General features: G+C 42.0%; 1 protein-coding gene across 1 annotated transcript in view; it reads left to right on the top strand.

The window, feature by feature from the left end:
• Window positions 1–409: 409 nt before the first annotated feature.
• The window catches only part of GTF2F2 (general transcription factor IIF subunit 2), a 96,092-nt gene continuing 75,657 nt past the window's right edge, over window positions 410–20,844 (top strand). Inside the window, exons 1-4 of the mRNA XM_074565185.1 lie at window positions 410–611; window positions 11,063–11,136; window positions 11,650–11,668; window positions 13,097–13,241. Of these exons, the coding sequence (XP_074421286.1) occupies window positions 546–611; window positions 11,063–11,136; window positions 11,650–11,668; window positions 13,097–13,241 (304 nt within the window). The 5' untranslated portion in view covers window positions 410–545. The remainder of the gene's footprint in view (window positions 612–11,062; window positions 11,137–11,649; window positions 11,669–13,096; window positions 13,242–20,844) is intronic.

Below are 20,844 nucleotides of genomic sequence, written 5' to 3' on the forward strand. Positions count from 1 at the left end.
CTTCACCGTGAGCTCCCTTTGCAGAAAGTTAAGCCTAATTCTTCCCTGTTTATCCATGGTAAACGATTCACCTGCTCTTTTTTTCTCCCTTCTGTGACATCTGGGCACACGGTGCTGCTTTGACCCCTTTCCCCAGCGCTGCTCCCCAGCCCGCCATTTCCTGCCCACTCAGGAGAGCCCTGTCATGGCACTGTCTCCTCTCTCCAGACTGCTCCTCCAGTTTCGCTAGATCATTTTGCATGCTGCTGCCGTTCTCCAGCATGCCGGGATAACCCTTCCTGTAGGGGGAGAGAATAACTTTTTGTGGCCGCCATGTCGAGGCCCCTCCCGGCAGCGTCCGCGCCGGAGCGGGGACTCGAACCCAGGTACCACGGCAGCAGGGGCCCATCGTCCCGCCATGCTCAGCGAGCGGAGGAGATTTGTCCGCCGCGGGCCGCCGTCTGCCGGCGGTGCGTTGCTGTGCGGGTCCGGGCGGGTACAAGCGCCGCCGGGAGCAGGAAGCGCTAGTCCCGTCCTCTGCCTGGGTGCCGGCCACCTGCACCGCCATGAGCGAGAAGGGCGAGCTGGACCTCACCGGGGCCAAGCAGAACACGGGCATGTGGCTGGTGAAGGTAAGAAGCCGCCGGCGCTCCCCTGGGCTCGGCCTGTGGCGGCCGGGCCTCCCCTCCCGTCCCCGGCCTGGCGGCGGCCGGCGGCTCCCATGGAGGAGGAGGCCGGGCGGCCGCGCGGAGCGGGGCCGCGCCTGAGACGCGGGGGAGAGCCGGTCTGCGGTGTGGGGCCGGGGTTGCCCAGTGCCCCCCTTCCCCTTCTCGTAGGCGCGGGCGTGGCGGCTGCTGCGGTAAAGGGAACGCCAGCAGGGAAAACTGGGCTACCCGGCAGCTGTCCTTGGGCCCTGCTTTGTTAAGGGTAACAAACAAACTTTTATTTTCCCCAAAGTCTGAGAGTCGGAGAAAGTTTGAGTTCTCCCAAATTCACATCCTGCTTTAAAAAAAAAAAAAAAAAACCAACAAAAAAACAATAAAAACCCCAAACCAAAAAACCCCAAGAAAAACAAACACCTTGCGTCTTGTCACTACACCTCATCTTGGTGCTAGAGAAGTATAGCTATAGTGAAGGTGCTGTGAAAAGATACAAAGATCTTTAGATCAAACCCAGGCATCTGCCTGGTGTGGGTCCGTGCTCGCATCTCCTGCTGCAAACTAGGCCATGGTGTTTGTATCTTGCCTACATACCAGCTCTGTTCTGTGGAGGATCTTTCTATCAAGATGGCTTGGCTGCTTCTGCTGGTAACAGGAAGCCTTGGCTCAGGAAAGGGGAGACTCAAAGCTCTAGTCCCCTGTGGGTGTACACCCATTGTTCTAGATGTGTATTTGTTCTGTCTGGGGAGAAACAGTAGCCTCCTCTTCCTCCTTTGGGGATGGAGGGAAAAGGTTCAAACCATTAACTTGAAAGAACCTGCAAGGACAGGGTAGTACCCAAATACTGGTCTTGTGTGGTAAAGGAGTGTGACACCGTTGTAATTCAACTACCAAAACATCTTATTGTGGCCCTTGAAAATGGTGGGGAATTTCAGACTTACTTTGCAGTGCAGTATTTCTGATGGTAAGTAGGTCACTGCATCTGACTTCCTCTTCTGTACTGATACCTGAGTGTCTGGTTTCATGAAACTATAATGAACACTGTGTAGTGCTCTAGTTGTAAGAGCTTATCCAGCACAGTAAAAATGAAGGCTGACATCAGAAAGCTGCAGAAGTATATCATGATATACTGAGTGACAGGATGATAAAATGGCAGATGAAATTGAGAGCTGAAAAATCTAATCTGACATGCATAGAGAATAACTATTCTAATTATACATACACAGCAATTGGGTCTCCGCTGGCGGGTGCTATTCAGGAGGAGGTTTCGGTTTTCAGCAGATGTGGATAACTCTATAAGAATGCCATGTCAAATAAGCAGATTCAACATTCGGCATGATTACAAAAGAGACAGAGAACAAAAACCAAAATATTATTGCGCCATCATGTTGCCTGTATCCTGAATACGGTGTGTAGTTCTGGTCTCATCCTCCCCATCGTGGGAAGTATACAACGGACCTAGAAACAGTACAGAGGAGAGCACCAGGGATGATCTGGGGAACAAGAAATGGTGGCGGTGGAGGCAACTCCTAAATAACATTGTTACCTTTCAGGTTAGCAAGAGGATAGATTTGGAAATCTTACAGAGGTCTGAAGTAATGAGAAGTTTCACAGGTGGATAAGGACGAAGTGAATAAGTAAAGGTGAACAGGGAGGAGTTGGGTTGAACACAAGAATTAGGAGTGCGTCAAATTAATTCATCTGGCAGGGCTCACAGCAAACAAAGCAGGTACCATTTTGCACAATATGTAGTTAAATTTTGGAACTTGTTGCAGTAGGAAGTTGTGAACGTCAAAACTTTGCAGAAGCTCAAAAAGCCCTTTGACAAATTGAGTCCAGAAAATCGTATTGAGAGTTTAAGAATGAATATGCTTCCATACCACATGATTGCTGAGTAAAAGATCCTAGAAATTAAAGAGTATGCTGAGGAAATGCCTTTTCTTCTTATGTTCTCCTGTTCTTCCTGAAGTATCCACTGCTGGCTGCATTTGGAGACAGGACACGGAACTTGCTTGTTCACTTGAACACTTGAAAACTTTGGTGTTTCTTGAAGCACGTCAGGAATTTTCAGGCACATCTGTGCTTACAGTTGATGACGCTTGGTGAGCAGAGTGCTGCCTGGTTTAATGAGAAAACCAAACTAGAAGGAACACTTAAATTTTACTCTTCCGAGTAAGTGTTAATATAATCCTTCATGCATGTGGTCTGAACTTGTAATTTCTCTGTCTTCTTGCATAATAATGATAATAAAAAAAAAATTACAAAGTTGCTAATATTGATAGGCCATAGCAAAGGATGTGCAGGATTTTATCCTTTGAATTCCTTCAGACCTGAACTTGGAAACAACCATCCTTGTTACTGGGACCTTCAACACACTCAGAGGCATGCCAGAGGGTAGCACCTGCACTTCTTATCTTCACTAGCTGGGATAACAAGGCTGAATTTATCCTTCCTTTGAGGGAGAGAGCAATCAGTTCTGCTGGAATAAAAAACCTGGCTGATTTAATTTCTTTTTAGCACGTATTATGCTAGCACAGGAAGTGTTCCAGAGAGACTACTTAACAGGCAATATAAAAATGTAGTGATGAGTATTTTAGAAGCATAAGCAGTAAGAGGAGGTATCAGAAATTGAGTGAGTTGCTTTAATACAAACCCAGAAAGCAACTGAAATAATTCTTTATGTGTTTTCAGTGAAAGCTAAGATAGGGAAATATTATAAGAACTGTTGATTATGTACTTGTGATAAAGTGAGGCACATGTGGTGTTAGCCATTAGAATTGTTAATTTCTTGTCCCCTGTGTGGTGGTTTGTTTTTTTAATTTAATCTGCTGCATTGATCTATATTTAGAAAGATGATATCTTTATATAGTTTCTTTTTTGTCAAGAAAACAAAAACATGGAACCTGACATCAGCCTTACTCAGTTTCTGATGTACATACTGCGTACAGATTGCTATATAGAGAAAGAGCTAACTTAATTTCATACAGAGAATTGGAAGTAATTTATTACAGGTGGGGGCTGCTTGTGTGTTTTGTTCTAAAGGCAGACAGGAAGCTGTGAATAAGCTGAAAGATGCATGGAGTGGGGGCCTTCATGTTGTGCAGTAACTGTAGGGTGCCTCGTGTACTGGAGCCTGGGTGTTTGCGTGATGTGAGTAGCAAGAGGAAAACAGCAGTGTGAAGGGGTCTTGAAGTGATGCTACTTAGTATGTCAGATTTCTTCTCGTGATTAAACTGTATGGGTTTTTTTTGGCGAGAAGAGTGTTCTTACCTACAAATCCCAGAATAAAGGTCACTTGCCATCACAGAAATGTGGTGGGATGACTCACACAGCTATAGTGCTGCCATGGATGCCTATAGGCTCTTCAGGAAGGATAGGCAAGCAAGGAGAGGCGGGGGTGTGGCCCTGTATGTTAAGGAGTGTTATGAATGCTTTGAACTTAATGATGGTGATAATGAGACTGAGTGTTTATGGGTAAGAATCAGGGGCAGGGCTGACAAGGCAGATATCGTAGTAGGAGTCTGTTACAGACCGCCCAATCAGGATGAGGAGGCAGATGAAATATTCTATAAACGGCTGGGAGAAGTCTCAAGATTGCGAGCTCTTGTCCTCGTGGGGGACTTCAATTTGCCGGACATCTGCTGGGAATACAATACAGCAGGGAGGGAACAGTCTAGAAGGTTCCTGGAATGTGCCGGGGATAACTTCTTGACACAGCTAGTGAGAGAGCCAACTAGGGAAGGTGCCCTGCTGGATCTGTTGTTTGTAAATAGGGAAGGTCTTGTGGGGGATGTGAAGGTTGGAGGCTGTCTTGGGAACAGTGACCATGAAATGATAGAGTTTTCAATTCTGCGAGAAGCAAGGAGAGGGGTCAGCAGAACTGCTACCTTGGACTTCCAGAGGGCGGACTTTGGGCTTTTCAGGAGCCTGGTTGACAAAGTCCCCTGGGAGGCAGTCCTCCAGGGCAAAGGAGCCCAGGAAGCCTGGATGATTTTCAAGAAGGAAGTCTTAAAGGCGCAGGAGCAGGCTGTCCCCATGTGCCAGAAGACAAGCCGTCGGGGAAAAAGGCCGGCCTGGCTAAACAGGGAGCTAGTGTTGCAACTTAGGGAAAAAAAGAGGATCTATGGCCTCTGGAAGGAAGGGCAGGCCACTCAAGACAACTACAAAGAGGTAGTTAAGCTATGTAGGGAAAAAATCAGGAGGGCTAAAGCCCAGCTGGAGCTAAACCTGGCTTCTGTTGTCAAGGACAACAAAAAAAGCTTCTATAAATATATTAGCAATAGGAAGAGGACTAAGGATTATCTCTGTCCTCTAGTAGATAGGGCCGGCAACATAGTGACCAAGGATGAGGAAAAGGCTGAGGTACTTAATGAAGTCTTTGCCTCAGTCTTCAGCAGTAGGACCAGTTGTTCCCTGAGTACCCAGAGCCCTGAGCTAGAAGACAGGGATGGGGAGCAGAATGAAGCCCCCGTAATCCAAAGGGAAATGGTGAGGGACCTGCTTCAGCACCTGGAGGTGCACAAATCTATGGGGCCGGATGGGATCCACCCAAGGGTATTGAAAGAGCTGGCGGAGGTGCTCGCCAGGCCACTTGGTATCATTTATGAGCAGTCCTGGACAACCGGGGAGGTCCCATCTGACTGGAGGTTAGCAAACGTGACACCCATCCACAAGAAGGGCCGGAAGGAGGATCCGGGGAACTACAGGCCAGTCAGTCTGACCTCGGTGCCTGGGAAGGTCATGGAACAGATCCTCCTCAGTGCCATTACACGGCACATGCAGGAGAACAGGGTGATCAGGCCCAGTCAGCATGGGTTTGTGAAGGGCAGGTCATGCCTATCAAACCTAATATCCTTCTATGATAAGGTGACCCACGTAGTGGATGAGGGAAAAGCTGTGGATGTTATCTACTTGGATTTTTGCAAAGCTTTTGACACTGTTTCCCACAGCATTCTCCTGGAGAAACTGGCTGCTCATGGCCTGGACAGGTGTACTCTTCGCTGGGTAAAAAACTGGCTGGATGGCCGTGCCCAGAGAGTGGTGGTAAATGGAGTTAAATCCAGTTGGTGTCCGGTCACAAGTGGTGTCCCCCAAGGCTCGGTGCTGGGGCCGGTTCTCTTTAATATCTTTATCAATGATCTGGATGAAGGGATTGAATGCACCCTCAGTAAGTTCGCAGATGACACTAAACTGGGTGGGCGTGTTGACCTGCTTGAGGGTAGGTTGGCTCTGCAGGGGGATCTGGACAGGCTGGACCGATGGGCTGAGACCAATGGTATGAGGTTCAACAAGGCCAAATGCCGGGTCCTGCACTTGGGACACAACAACCCCATGCAGCGCTACAGGATTGGGGCAGAGTGGCTCGAAAGCAGCTCGACAGAAAAGGACTTGGGAGTGTTGGTTGACAGCCGGCTGAATATGAGCCAGCAGTGTGCCCAGGTGGCCAAGAAGGCCAACAGCATCCTAGCCTGTATCAGGAATAGTGTGGTGAGCCGGACTAGGGAAGTGATCATCCCCCTGTACTCGGCACTGGTGAGGCCCCACCTCGAGTACTGCGTTCAGTTTTGGGCCCCTCGCTACAAGAGGGACATTGAGGTGTTGGAGCGTGTCCAGAGAAGGGCTACAAAGCTGGTGAGGGGTCTGGAGGACAAACCTTATGAAGAGCGACTGAGGGAGCTGGGGTTGTTTAGCCTGGAGAAGAGGAGGCTGAGGGGAGACCTTATCACCCTCTACAACTACCTGAAAGGAGGTTGTAGAGAGATGGGGGCTGACCTCTTCTCCCTGGTGACAAGTGATAGGACGAGGGGAAACGGGTTCAAGTTACGTCAGGGGAGGTTTAGATTAGATATTAGGAGACATTTTTTCACTGAAAGGGTTATTAAACATTGGAATAGGCTGCCCAGGGAGGTGGTGGATTCACCATCCCTGGAGGTGTTTAAAAAAAAGGTAGATGGGGCACTTAGGGACATGGTTTAGAAGTGGCTCTTGTCAGGGTAGGCTAAAGGTTGGACTCGATGATCTTAAAGGTCCCTTCCAACCTCGACAATTCTATGATTCTTGTCTTGAAAACGTTCAGTAGCCTTGCCGTATGGTTGCTACTCTGTCCACAACTCAGTCTTTCTGTGGGTATCTATTTTTCAAAATCCTGCTGTGAGATCTTTGAAAATTCTTTCTGCCCTGTAAAAGCAGGTCACTCTTGTTTTCTATATGTTCTTTCAATTAGTGTTAAGAGTTTGAAAATGGATTGTTCTCTGTACATTAAACTTCTATTATGCTAAAATTAAAAGGAACTAGCAAATTAATACGACTACAGTGTGTAAGACTTTATTTAATCTTTCCTGTCGTTGTTTATGTCATTAGCATGGAGCTACAGAGTTTAGCATGTGGTTTTATGAGTACCATCTGGTTTTAACTGAAGTATCTGTGTATAGCTAGAAGTAATCCTTTGATCACAGTCCTTCGTAACCCTTTTTCTTTGTCAGCGTAGCCCTTGACCGCAGATAGTCCAGCAGAAAGATGATTAATTGCACTCTTTGAGACTGTTTACTGTGCAGCTGAAAGAAGTATGATTGATCTGCAACCTCTTAATCTGAATAAATTCCCTGTCTGACTGAATTATATACCAAGTTGGTGATTTTAACAGCATGAGAGTCCTTCACTCCTTGTCCATTCATACTGAATGTGCACCTACCTTATTAGCTGGCAATATAAATTAGATACTGCTTAGGTGCGAGCACATAATAATATTTCTATTGAGTCACCTGGGGCACATGTCATAGCATTTATCTTGGCTTTAGAAAGAAAATGACGTCTGATCTGGCACAAGATCTGCTGTAGAAAACTACCACTTTGGAAACTGGAAAAAATATGTATCGGCCAGTTCATGGCTTTCTGTTGTGCATTTGTGGCATTTTTGACCTGGACTGACATTTAGTTTGGTTGAGCAGTTGGAGGACATCTGGATTTTCTAGCTATTCCACAGTACTTTATGGAAAGCAGAGACTAAAGTAAAGTAGAGACTAAAGGAAAGTGCGAAGCACCACTACCATGTTTTCTGGGTTGTTTTTTTTTGTTGTTGTTGGTTTTTTTTTTTTTTTTGAAGAACAGGTAAATGCAAGGTTAACATTAATTCCTTTGAGCTTTCAGAAGCTAGCAGGTTGCTGTTTGTCAGCAAGTTCCTGGAACAGGCTCTTCGCCTCTTCAGCTGTGCAGTGAAACTTGTCTTAGTTTTAGTCTGTGCAAGACAAAAATCAGACTACAACGTGCCTCTTTGCTGCTTGAAACAGAAAATGCCACAGGCATAGCTTAGTACATTTATTTTTCTCACTGGCTGTCTCTCACACCATTTTTCTACGTGGGCACAGATGTTTTCAGTAGCTGTGAATTGTGTGAGCCAGAATAAACTTTGCTGTACCAGTAAAGAATATTGCTGCAAAATAAAACAACATAGACTTGTCCTGATGTGTCATGAGCATATGAAGAAAAAAGATATAAAATTCCTATACCTGAATACTTCTTTAGTATGTGGCGTTGGAACAGTAAATGATTTTTCCTTTAGCAAGTCACTGTTTTGCGAGATGCTTAGACTACTGTAGGTCTTCAAGATTATGTTCTCCCAGTGACTGCTGCTTCCTTACTAGAAAGAAAGGGGTTTATAGGAAGTAGTAGCTTCTATTAGACTGCTTTCAGCTGTTTCCTTTTGAAAAAAAATCTGTAATTTCCATAACACTTGAATATGTTACAGTTAGTTTTAAATAGTCAGATGTGAGATTGTCCTTACTGCCTCAGGTCTGTATTCCATCTCTTGATGTGCCATGGTACTTCTGTGCATAATAGCTTGTGTGTAGGGGGAAATTGCTCCAATCTCACATTTGTTGTACTAATGTGTCATGTTCAGTCTTTGTAAAAAGCCATCATAGAAAAGACAGTTGTAATTGCTGAATGGTAGGGAAAAAACCTGTGATCTGCAGATCTACGTGATCTGCAAAACGCTGCACTTGGCGCTTATAGCTGATTGAGCTGGCTTCTTGCAAGGAAAGGTAGACATGGCTAGAATTGATGCCATGTGGTGGAGCAGAGAAGGTAGAGAAGTTCCTTGTTCCTCTGGGGCTAAACTGAGAAGCTTGAAGTGCCTCACCAGGGCTGGATGCACGGACACATGAGCTGAGTTGGGAGCTCCTCTGTGCAGCAGAGCAGCAGCAGCCACCAGCGCAGCTCACCTTTTGAAGTCCTGGGGAACTGCGCACTCATAAAGTGTTCAGATTTATAGGTGTTCATCAGCAATAGCACCGTATATCAAAACAAACACTTAACCTTTTGATTTCACAGAATAAGTGGTGTTTGTCATCTTTGAGCTTGCCTGGTCTTTAAAGAGAACCGGAGTAACTCTGCTGAGCACTGGACACCTTCTCCTGGCATTACTATCTCCAGAAAAAGGAAGTGCTGTTGCTGCTGCACACAGGTGTGCATGCTTCATCACATCTGGGACACATCTGGGAGTCTGAGGAGTGTGAGAATGCGGCACAGCAGCAGCAACAAGGCATTGAGGCTGTCTGTCGAAGTGCCAGATGCTGGGGTCTAGTTTACCTGGCAGTAGTTAGCTGGTACTTTTTTGGCCAGAGAGTGGAGAGGCAGGCTGTGAGTTCAGCTAATGCTACGTTGTTGGGAAAAAGAGGAAAAACGGATCCGCTTGGAAAGCCAGCTTCCAGCTTGTTGGTTGGTTACGTAGGCGCCTTTACTATCCATGATGAGCCATGGTCACCGATGCTGCAGATACCAAAACCTTTGTAACTGAAGTAATTTGTATGTAGGTGAGTCATCATCGCTGGAGGATGTTTTATTCCTTGGATGTATCAGGTGAAGCAGGGCTGCTTGTTCCTGTCCCTGCACTGACCTCTGCTTTGTGCAGCCGTTTGGGAAAATGGGTTGGGAAAGTGAGCTGGTTTGGTTTTTCCATCCACTAAATACAAAATCAGCACAGCTAAACCGTGGAAGTCCCCCACACCTCCCAGCCAGATCAGTGTGCTCTTTCTATACGCTGACCAGCTGCACAAAAACTTTTCCCAGTGCAGTGGAGGGGTGGGAATGAGTGATGGGGGCAGATCGGCCTAGGGTAGTTCTGCTTTTGGAGAAGTGGACATCTGGTGGGAGTAGGGCTGCTATTTGCTGCTCAGTGTGTCTGAGGTTCCCAAACTCTAAGCCGTCCCTTCACATCACCTTTTGGTCTCTGAGTTGTAATTGCCTAACTTCTTATCATTGTGCTTGGTTGGTTGGTTTTTTTTTTTATCTTTTTTTCCCCAAAGAGATGATAATTTCTAATGAATACTTAGTGTATAAACTCCTTACATTAAGAATATGATGCTTATCTCTTTTTGCCTTTCATGATTGGATAATAGTATTTGAGATTGAAGGTATTATAAGATTTTCCCCTCATTTGGGGAATCTGGGACTCTACACTGGCCTTGTTTTTGTGCTACTTTATTCTTTTTGCTCTCCCTAATGGAATGTATACGTAACAGCTTGGGAAGTGGGCCCGTGTGAACCTCATGAGGTTCAACAAGGTCAAGTGCAAAGTCCTCTACCTGGGTTGGGACAACCCCTGGTATCAATTACAGGCTAGGGCATAAATAGATTGGGAGAAGCCCTGCAGAGGACTGGGGGTACTGGTGGATGAAAAGCTGGACATGAACTGGCAATGTGCACTCACACCCCAGAAGGCCAACTGTATCCTGGGCCTCATCAAAAGAAGCGTGGCCGGCAGATTGAGAGAGGTGATTCTGCCCCTCTGTTCTGCACCGGTGAGACCCCACCTGGAGTACTGTGTCCACCTTTGGAGTCCTTAGCACAGGAAGGCCATGGACCCGCTGGAGCGGGTCTCTAGGACGGCCACGAAGATGATCAGAGGGGTGGAGCACCTCCTCTATGAGGACAGGCTGAGAGAGTTGGGGTTGCTTTGCAACTTTTCAGTACTTAAAAGAGGCTTATAAGAAAGATAGGGAGAGACTTTTTAGCAGGGCCAGTTGCGATAGGACAAGGGCTGATGGTTTTACACTGAAAGAGGGTAGATTTAGACTAGATAGAAGAAGGAAATTTTGTATACTGAGGATGGTGAGACACTGGAACATGTTGTCCAGAGAAGTGGTAGATGTCCCATCCCTGGAAACATTCAAGGTCAGGTTGGACGGGGCTCTGAGCAGCCTGATCTAGTTGAAGATGTCCTTGCTCATTGCAGGGGGGTTAGACTAGATGATCTTTAAAGGTCCCTTCCAACCCAAACCATTCTATGATTCTATATTGTCTACTATATTTACGTCGTACTGTATTCTGAAGTGGTCAGGGTAAAAGTATTTAAAGTATATACACATACACAATTTATATAGAAGTTTTAAATCTGCTTTTTTTTGAAATCTGTCGTCTTTTCTTAGGTCCCCAAATACTTGTCGCAACAGTGGAATAAAGCTTCAGGAAGAGGTGAAGTGGGAAAACTAAGGATTGCCAAGTAAGCTCTTACTGTACCTTTATTGGTTACAGTTCTTGAAAGTTACCTGCAGTAAAATAGATTATGTTGCACCTTTTATAATACATAATCTTGTTTCTTGCAAACACCGTGCATATTTCTCTGATATCTGAATGTTACTTGCTTGTATAGTGATTATGAATATAAATTATATGAAATTATACTGGGGAGTGGCTGTATCCCTTTACATGATATTTGATTTCTTAAACCCAAGAAATATGCACATCTAACTGGAGAATGTTCTTTAACTTACATGTGCTATTTTGCTACTTCTGTTCTCACCTGCTGACTTTTCCCATTTATTCTTGGGCATCAGCATAACAAAAAAAATTTGAACAGCTCAGGAGTGAAGATGAGTAACAAAACTAGAATTTGAATTTTCTTTTTGATTTAAAAAAAAAAAAAAAGCAGGGAAAAAGTAGAAATAAAAAAAGGGAAACAATACTTGTGGAATTAGATTATGGAAACTAAAACATTGAATATTTTCTTTTGCAGAAATCAAGGAAGAACAGAAGTAAGTAATTACTAAATACAAAGGCTGTGAATGTGTTATATTTTGAATTCTAAGAATTGTTTATAACATGCTGGTTTCTCATGTCACGCATTTTTTGTTACACCTGTAACGAAGCATTCTACCACAGAATCAGGAGAGAATTCTGTTCGTAGCTCTGCCCATAGATTTACTTTGGGACTTTCATCAGGTCTCTTTGTTCCCTCAGTTTGTTTAGCCATCTGTAAAAAGCAATTGTAGTAGTGACCTTCTCTCGAAACGTTTTGAAATGTGTTAGTGCAAAAGGCTGTCTGAGAACTGAGGAGGAGGATGATAAAGCAACAGAAGTTGGAGATGGAGGCTTGCAATTTCAGGAAGTCTTTTATTTGGAATTTGGTTCCACTAAATATAAAGCAATTGGAAGGTTTTTGTGCATGCAAAGTTAGCTGCTTTAATTAGCAGCCTCGGTGAATAATAGTTATTTCCCATATCTTTTACAGGAGATAAAGGAAGTTGTATTAATTACAGTTACTTCAAATATCGTGTAGGTCTGTCACTGAATTGGAAGAAACTACGGACAAAAAAAAATGTCAGGGAAGCAGGCTGCATTTGCCATTTGATAACCTGGCCAAACTCCTTTTGGTGGAGAGGGTTCTACTGGAGGTTTGGATGTTTGATTGGATTCTTCTAGGTTGGAATATATGAGCCAACCTCCCTAATTTTGTGAGCGCCACACCAAAATTTTGATATTGATGAGAGCCACGAAGCTCATTTTGCAGTCGGTGTAGAGCCAAGCAGTGAGGAACCCCCTGAGAATGGGTGGCTTCCCGAGGACCCTGTTGCTGCATGGCAGAATGGGGCTGAGCGGAACGTACAGGAAAAGTGCGCAATCCCGCTCTGAAATATCCCTCTTCAGGTTTCTTGTTGTGTCCTGCAGCTAGGGATTCTGGTTACCTAGTCCCCCCGGAACCTCCTCAGCTTCTGTTTTGGGCATACAATGTAAACATAGCAAAGGAGATGTATTTGAACCTCTCCTGGGCTGCATGTGTTTCAGGAATCCCTGGGCTAATAGCACTTGCTGTGGTACATTGGCGCTTTTCCTGCCACTCAGCTGGCCGTGTTAAACATTTTAAAGCACTCATGCTGAACAATGTCTGAAAACCTATCATGCCTTACATTTTAATAAGTAAAATAAAATTGTTCTCTGACTTCAGGAGGAAGTAATTTACAGATTTTTTTTAAAACATAAGTAATTTTTATTAAGTACGTGAAAGCATTGAATTGTCTATTTCAACAAGAGATCAATATAGTGAGACTCTTATCCCACTCTCTATGTTTTTGAAATGGAAATGTGCTATACTGCTTGTGTTTTCTCTTTTTTTGTTTCCCCATAACTTGTAAGGCTGTGTAATTGAGTCTGTTTAGTAACACTGTGGTAATTGTGGCTGTTAGGTGTCGTTTACTTTGAACGAAGAGCTTGCAAGCATCAATGATATTGGAGGAAAACCTGCTTCAGTCAGTGCACCAAGGGAACATCCATTTCTTTTGCAAAGTGTGGGAGGACAGACCTTAACAGTGTTCACAGAAAGTTCAGTCGGTAAGTTGGAATTAAAGTTATTTGTTACGATTCTAGTATGCACGATTTCAATAAACTGAATGCTGTAAAGGCCAGAAGACTCAGAAGTCAGCTTTTGGGTCTCTTTTATTGTTAACTGCATATGTAACACTGTTGTACTTTTTTTTGTGTCTATCTGCATACGATTGAACTTCTTCAGTTGAACATCTTCTGTTCTTCATAAGATTGAAGAACTAATTTAAGTTCTCATCACAGGGTTATCGTGTCCATTTCAGCTGTGGGTCTGCTGAAGAGAGCATGGAGTGCAGTACAGTACATTGTGTATTCCCCTCTAGGATTTTCACTGGAAAAAATGTTTGTGTATTCCCATGTACTTTTGGGATAGACTAATTTATTTATTTTTTTCTCCTTGAATTGGTCTCTGCTGTGAATATAGTTTTATATGAATGGCGATTCTTCCTCTGTCCACTTGAACAGATCCACTTTAGCAATAAACACATCTGTTCACCACATTTTCTTGAAGTATATCTTTGAAGTGTGTGTGTGTGTATATATATATATTAAGTGTGTGTGTGTGTATATATATATATGTGTGTGTTTTAAGTGTATTAAAGCTTAATAAGGCCACAACACCAAACAGTGTACCAGTAAGGTTATAATTTTTCTCACTGGATTTCAACTGTTTGGCCTGCCTTAAGTTCAGCTCAGTAGCTGTATAGGATATTCAAGGTCATATGTCCTAAATTACATGTTAGACTTAAGGGACGTAGTAGTGATACACTGTACAATAAGTTCATCAGACTGCCTTGCATGTAACTCCCATGCGCTGTAAGCTTTTCTACTGATATTACCCAGTCACGTTCTGGATGTTAGAGAGAGGGAAGGAAGACGTGTGCAGAGCAGATCTCATTGTCTGCAGAAGGCATCTCAGTTTCAAGTGCTTAGGTTTTGGTGTCCCCAGGAGACAAGTAATAGTAATATTTTTTGATACCTCTGCCTTCTGTGGCGTAGAAAAACTACAGCGTGACCAGCTTTTGATGTTTTGATCTTCATACGCTGGCAAGTAACTGCTGTGATGGCAGAGTCATGCTTTATCAAATAAATGAGGGAGGGAGAATTGCAACTCACAGGACAGTTAGAATACTTAGTAAGTTTGACTACGTCCTTTTTAAAATCTATTTTAAGGATTTAATGGCTGAGCATTGAGATACTAAGGTACAAGTAGCTTGGCTATCTCAGTTGTGTCCAGAAACGCAAGCTCTTACACTACAACCAGGCACTTTTCATTTGTGATCCCTTTCTCTGAAACTAATGTAATCGTGTTATTGGGTTTTCACTTTAAAAAAATTGTATTTTCGTGTGTATGACTTACAATATTTTCAAAATGCTGGGTTTTATAATTCATAGATTACAAGTGTGGAAAGAGGGAGCAAGTTTTCAAGAATGTTGCAAGCATTTTAGTAGTACCTTTTTCATTTCATCCTTTTTCATTTCTCTGTGCCCCACCCTCAGAATGTTTGACAAAAGAGAGAGATTTCAGGTGTGAAGATGTGTTTAGAGTATACGTGCAGTGACTTTTGCATGGTTGCTGCAAATCCCATGGCATTTTACTTCCCAAGACACCTTTTGATACAAAATACTGCTTCAAAAGTGGTAGCTTAAGCTGTAGTAAGTGCAGATACTGACTTGAATGTGGAGTATTTGTCATCAGAATGAAAGTCATTAGAATGTGATAGCTAGAAGATGCCCATTTATTTCTGGTTTACCATCTGTAATACCAGTGTCTCGAAACATTTAGGTACTTAGCTGTCCAATTTTTATTTAACCAATTAAAAATTTTGCATTTCTTAACAACTAGAAAATGTTATTCAAGGACCATGGATCTATTGAGTAGAAGCTGTTACATTAATCAGGAGCAAAGGGTAGTGAGTGAAATGAGAAATGTTTGGAATGAAGCACTGAATAAGCATAGACCCTGTCAAAATTGTTTTTGCTTCAGATTAGCAAGCATAACATGCAGTCAGTGAGTTTTCATGAAAACTTGCTTAAATGCAAAATGGCTAAAATGTGTTGCTGTTGTGTTAAAGCTGGCGTTGGCAGTACAATCAACAATAAACTTTAATGTGCTTTTCTTGCCTGACTTTTTTGGTTGTAAAGATGAATGTGACACAAATATTCCAAATCCCAGTCAGATTTCTTACAGACACCATGTTCCTGTAGCCACACTCTTGTGTTTAAATGTCTGTCGCTGGTATGTTTTGAGCTCCACAGCCAATTTCAGCAAATTTCATAGTCAATTACGGCTAGTGTGAAAACAGGTGTCTGAAGAGTAGAGCAAAACTATATGGATATCCCAACTGAAAGAAAGGCTGCTACCCTGTTTGATGCCAGAAAGTCCACATGGGAAAAACCCAGTATAATTATATCAACCATGGAAAAATACTCAATAAAAACTTACATGTCTGTGCACATCAGTCAATCCGCAGTAAGAGACAGTCACAGGAAATTGAAATTCATTCATTCTTATGTTCACAGACCAGTATTTGTCTTCAAATTATAATTGGCATATTTCTGTGAAAAGCATTGGGGATCTTGTTCCTTTTTCTTTTGCAAAGCGCACCATGTAACAGAATCAATATGCCAGCTTGAACCGTGGGCCAAAGATTAAGCTGGTATGGAAGTGCAGATGGCATTGCTAATGTTGCATCTGGGAGGATGCATTTGAAGAATTATGCAAATGAAATATGGATTAAAAAAAAGTGTTTCATGCACTATTGCTCTCATTCAATACCCTTTTTGAGGACTGAACTTGCCTAAAATGGAGCATAAATGACATAAACCTGTTGGATTTCTTTTCTAAAGGGTGGGGGGGTTTTGTTTGGGGCTTTAAGGTTCTTTTTCTGGTTTTTGGAGCACATTTAAAGCCCTAAAATGTATTCTGTGTGCGGTCCTCTAATCCTGGGATCCTTATGTTGTAGCGACCATCTTTTTGATGGTCTTTCAGAAAATGAATGAGAATGACTCTGAAATATTTTGTGATCTTTGAAGATGCTGCAGGGACTGTACATATTCTGGGTAATTTGGCACTTCACATAGACTCTTCAGGTCACTGAGAGCAACTAAAAGAGATCAAATTTGACAAGTAATTTAATATTTTCTGCATCGTGTAATTTCTAGACTTCTGACTGGATTTTCTGTGTGTTTTCTTTTGTCTTAACTGAACTTGCTTCAAAGACCTGCTGTAGTTGGAAGAAATCCTTTAGTTCTTACATTGTAAACCTTTGCATCTCTGGTGGTTCCATATTAGCTAATGGACAGCAGTAGGCTCTTCTGAGGTGCCACTTTTTTATGTCTGGAGTAATGAATTGCAGTTTCTTGGTCTTCTGCAGTGTGTGTACTAGATCTGAACTAATATAAAGCTAGATAGATACTGTTAAAAATCTGGTCTACGCTGGCTTTCACATGTGGTGCACTTTCTGTTTAGACTAACTCTGGGGTTTGTCCTGTTTCTTTTCTTTTCCTATTTCTGTATTTTGAAATGGCTCTAATTAGAAATACAGAGCAGTACAATACACTCTGGAAGTAGCAGTTGGAAGGTATGTCCCTACTTTCTTTGCGTTGTCTTCATTGCTGGGCGAATCAGTAAGACCTGCGGTGGTGTTCTGAACATCAGTTTAGCAAAGCTGGCGGGAAGCGTGGCTTCTGTGACGACTGCAGAGGGATCCAAAGCACAGTTGTCTCTTGCTGTCTAGGTCTTGCTGTCTAGGCTGGTTTTAGTATTATTTCTGCATTAAATATGAACTACATTCTGTTCCATAAACATCACCATATGTACATCAACAGTTGCTATGCAACAATGCTATTTGTGCTTCCAGTCATTTTATCTTATCTTTGTCATCAGCTATCATAGCTGTAATTTTTTGGGCGGGAGAGGAAAGGAGAGCATTTTGCATATATTTCAATGTCTTGTATTGAACGAAATGAATTTTTCATATGTGTATATAGCTAAGAACTATCTAAGGGCAAGTAATGGGTTTGATATAGGGTGTGTTTGGTTAAAATAGTTGTTTTTTTTTTTTTTCTCAGCTTCCTAGTGGCAGACACCCTGGCATAAGGAAGTGCTGTAATTTGACAGTTTTTTTTCTTGGTTGAAGGAATGGGAACATGCTTTTGTTAAACATTTAACAACAAACTTTTCTGATTGCGATTATAAATTAATTCCCTTACTGCTTTAATTGCCTGTTGCTTAATTTTTCTGCCAGCAAGTAGTTTAGGATTGTTGTCTCTAAATATAAATAAAAAATGCAGCTATGTTATGGATAATGATAAAAGTTTCTTACTGAGCCTTGTTCTTGGAAAAACGTGCTACTAATGTGACTTGGGAAAATGCAGACCTTGGCAGGCAATTGCATCCTTAACTGTAAAGGACTGATGGGTGGAGAGGAACATTGTACACTGTAGGCACAAATAAAGTATAAGATATATCTGTGAAGTTGGGTAAGATGACTCATTTTATTGAAATTTTGAATATATCTTCACAACTCCCCCTTCATAGGTGGGATTGCCTTAATGCCTATTTTGGTGACTTTAAATCCCTTCATGCTTGTTCCATCTTACTGAAAGTAAAAATTGTTTAGAGAACTCCATTGACAGCATGAATACCAGACCTTTGTTTCTGAGCAGCATTCATGCATGAATTGTTTCACTGTTTCGTGCTTCACAGAGGATTGCTGCCTCTTAACACTGCGTTCTTCTCTGGTTTTCTGAGTCTTCTCTTACTTCAGAATCTCAATGAAATTCAATTTTTTTTTTTTTGTATTCCTGTTCAATAATACACATAACTTTGCCTGTATATCTTAGAACAGCTCCTTTATTCCCACACCCCTTGAATAGTCTCGCCTTGTTTGCGTTGTTTTTTTTTTCCCTTTATACAGCTTATCATATATGAAGACACCTTCTCTGAGTTTGTACATGAATCACGCCTACTATATAACTTAACGTGTTTGTATTCCAGTGAAATTTAATAGTCAGAGGTTTGTATTCTATATTTGGTATATTTGTATTTTGAAATATCAGAAATACCCAGCCATTTAAAGAAATGTGAAGGGAAGGAACACTGATATAAATCCTGGAAAGGTGTTTCTTTCTTTCATTAAAGCAGTTACTCCTATGATTACATTTAATTATTTCCAGTAAAATACATAGCACTCAGAATCTTGATGCCTTGTGATAGTACCTCTGATCTTATTAGATGAATGTTTGGCTTCTCAAATTTTTCACCAAACTCTGATTTAGGAGATAAACGCCCTCCCTCATCCTTCTGCCGTCTTAGCTGTGCTGCTGCAGAGTTTTGATGTATGTCTGTCTACTCTAACAGTCCTTTCCAATTGTCTCTATTTGTTCGGGCTGTCACTTAACCACGCATTCCAGTCTCCAAAATGCTTTGGGGCCTTACTTAATGCTTCTTTGTTCCTTTATGTACTTTATTCTTTTATGGACTGCTGTTAGCAGAAGAGGAAAACCTATCAGCAGCCTCAGGATCAAAAGAAATAGAAGCAACAGCAGCCTTTCAGATCTCTGGCATTTATGCAAATTTCCAAATATTTGTGAGGATCATAAAGAAGATGCAACCCATGATCAGAAAAGCAGAATATGTGACTCAAGCTAGTCTAATTACACACAGCATTTTGATGGGTCAAGATTTTGTATGTATTATTGGGACATATGGTTCATTTAGAAAGCAACTGGGACTGCTTATATCATCTCTCTTCTCCATCTCTAAAAAATGAAAATTATATTTATTTACTTACTTCATATGAGTGTTGTGAGGATTAATGAATTATGTAAAATGGGTTCAGCTGGATAGCGGGGTGAGCTAATTTTCTTTTCATTTTTGTTATTAAAACTATTGACTGTTAATTCCTGTACAAATTTAAACAATTGAGGATATAATGCACAAAATACATGGGATCTTAGAATGGGCTCAGTGTGATGGGAGTAGAACTGGCTTTCTGCCTACTTCAGTGACTTTGGTTTTTTCAGTCTCACTGAATGTGTATGTACTGCCCAGTACACTGTATGTGTAAAAAAAAAAAAAAAAAAAAAAAAAACAAAAAAAAACAAAAAAAAAACCCAACCCCTTCCCTAACCACCCCTCCAAAAAAACCCCCCACCAACAAAAAGCCCAACAACCAACCAAACAACCCCAACCTGTTGATATTTATCTGTGACTTGCATGTTGTGGAGGAAGCTGAGCAGCTGTAGTCTACGTTGATAAAATATATTGGGTAGACATAGTACAACTTCCTTTACCACCCTTATGTTATTAGTACTGAGATTTTTGAAGCAGATACTTGTGACGTAATAATAACAAGAAGAAATTGTCTAATGATGGGAAAAAAACCCCCACACACTTTTTTTGCAAGGCTTGAATTTTGTCTGGGTTTTTTTTGCCTGTGTTGTTGAGGGCAGATTCTGTTGCTACAAGCCAACATACACACTCCCCCTGTAGACATGACACACATTTATTGTTATTTGAATCAGAGATGCCGTTAACAATTTTTACGTGTGATGTCTTATGCAGTAGTATTGGCTAGGTAGCTAGTCTTTTCATTGAAACAGAGTTAGAAAGAAACAGCTTTAAATCCAGCTGGTTCTTACATCTCACTCCAGGCAGGGATTGGTATCTTCGTATATTTGCACATTTCTTCATTATGTCCTCTTAGCTTCTTGTGTGTGTACTGAATGTTTTCCTAATTAAGTTATGACTGAGTTGGAGTATTGGTGGGGTAATAACATTATGCTGTAAATGTGCTAAATACACACAAAAAAAGTCAATGAGAAAATACATGCTTTTCTGCAAACAGGCTATCCTCCACATATATCTGAAAGTTGGCAGAGTTCTTAACTTGCTTTATGAATGCTCATGGGTGGGAAGAGACCATATAATGAGGTTTTCTCACTGAGAAAGTACATGCCTTCAGCTGCTGAGACTAATGACAGCCACCGGTAAAGAAAGAAGGATCTGCAAGATACCGCTTTTTCCATTTGCATTAGTCTTCAGGCTGCCAGCCATCTCAGTGAGGAAACAGGGCCATCAGCCATGAAAGCCAGCAAGAATCAGTGGCAAGAAAAAGGTTTTGTAAAATATTTCATGTTTTCAGGTCTCTTAATACGCAGCCTGTAAAAGGCAGAAATGATCAAACTGACTGAACTCAAAAATTACTTTCCGAGTTAGAGCAGTAATTCACTCGCGCCTGTAAGTAAATAGTCTGTAATGATAGCTGTGACATCTCTGAGTTGAAAGCTAAGGACAACTCTATTTTATGATTTTAACTGTATTTCAGATAAGTGAAAGCGTTCATGTTATTTTCTACCTTAGAAGATGCGTAAAAAGGAGAAATATAGGAGGAGCAGTCAAATTTCAGGTTGTCATTTATGTAGAGGTTTAATTTCGTAGGATTTGGTAAGTGTTAGAACTGAGTTTACCAAAATACATCCGCCGGCTGCCATCTCTTCAAATGCTGGTTTGTAATTTCATGCAGAAAGCTGTTTCTGAATCTGACTCTGCCATTCACCCGAGTGATAATTTTTTGGCAAGTCGCTTTTCAACACTTATGTCTAG

The sequence above is a fragment of the Larus michahellis genome, chromosome 1 (genome assembly GCF_964199755.1).
Source record: "Larus michahellis chromosome 1, bLarMic1.1, whole genome shotgun sequence".
In the NCBI taxonomy this organism is placed as follows: domain Eukaryota; kingdom Metazoa; phylum Chordata; class Aves; order Charadriiformes; family Laridae; genus Larus; species Larus michahellis.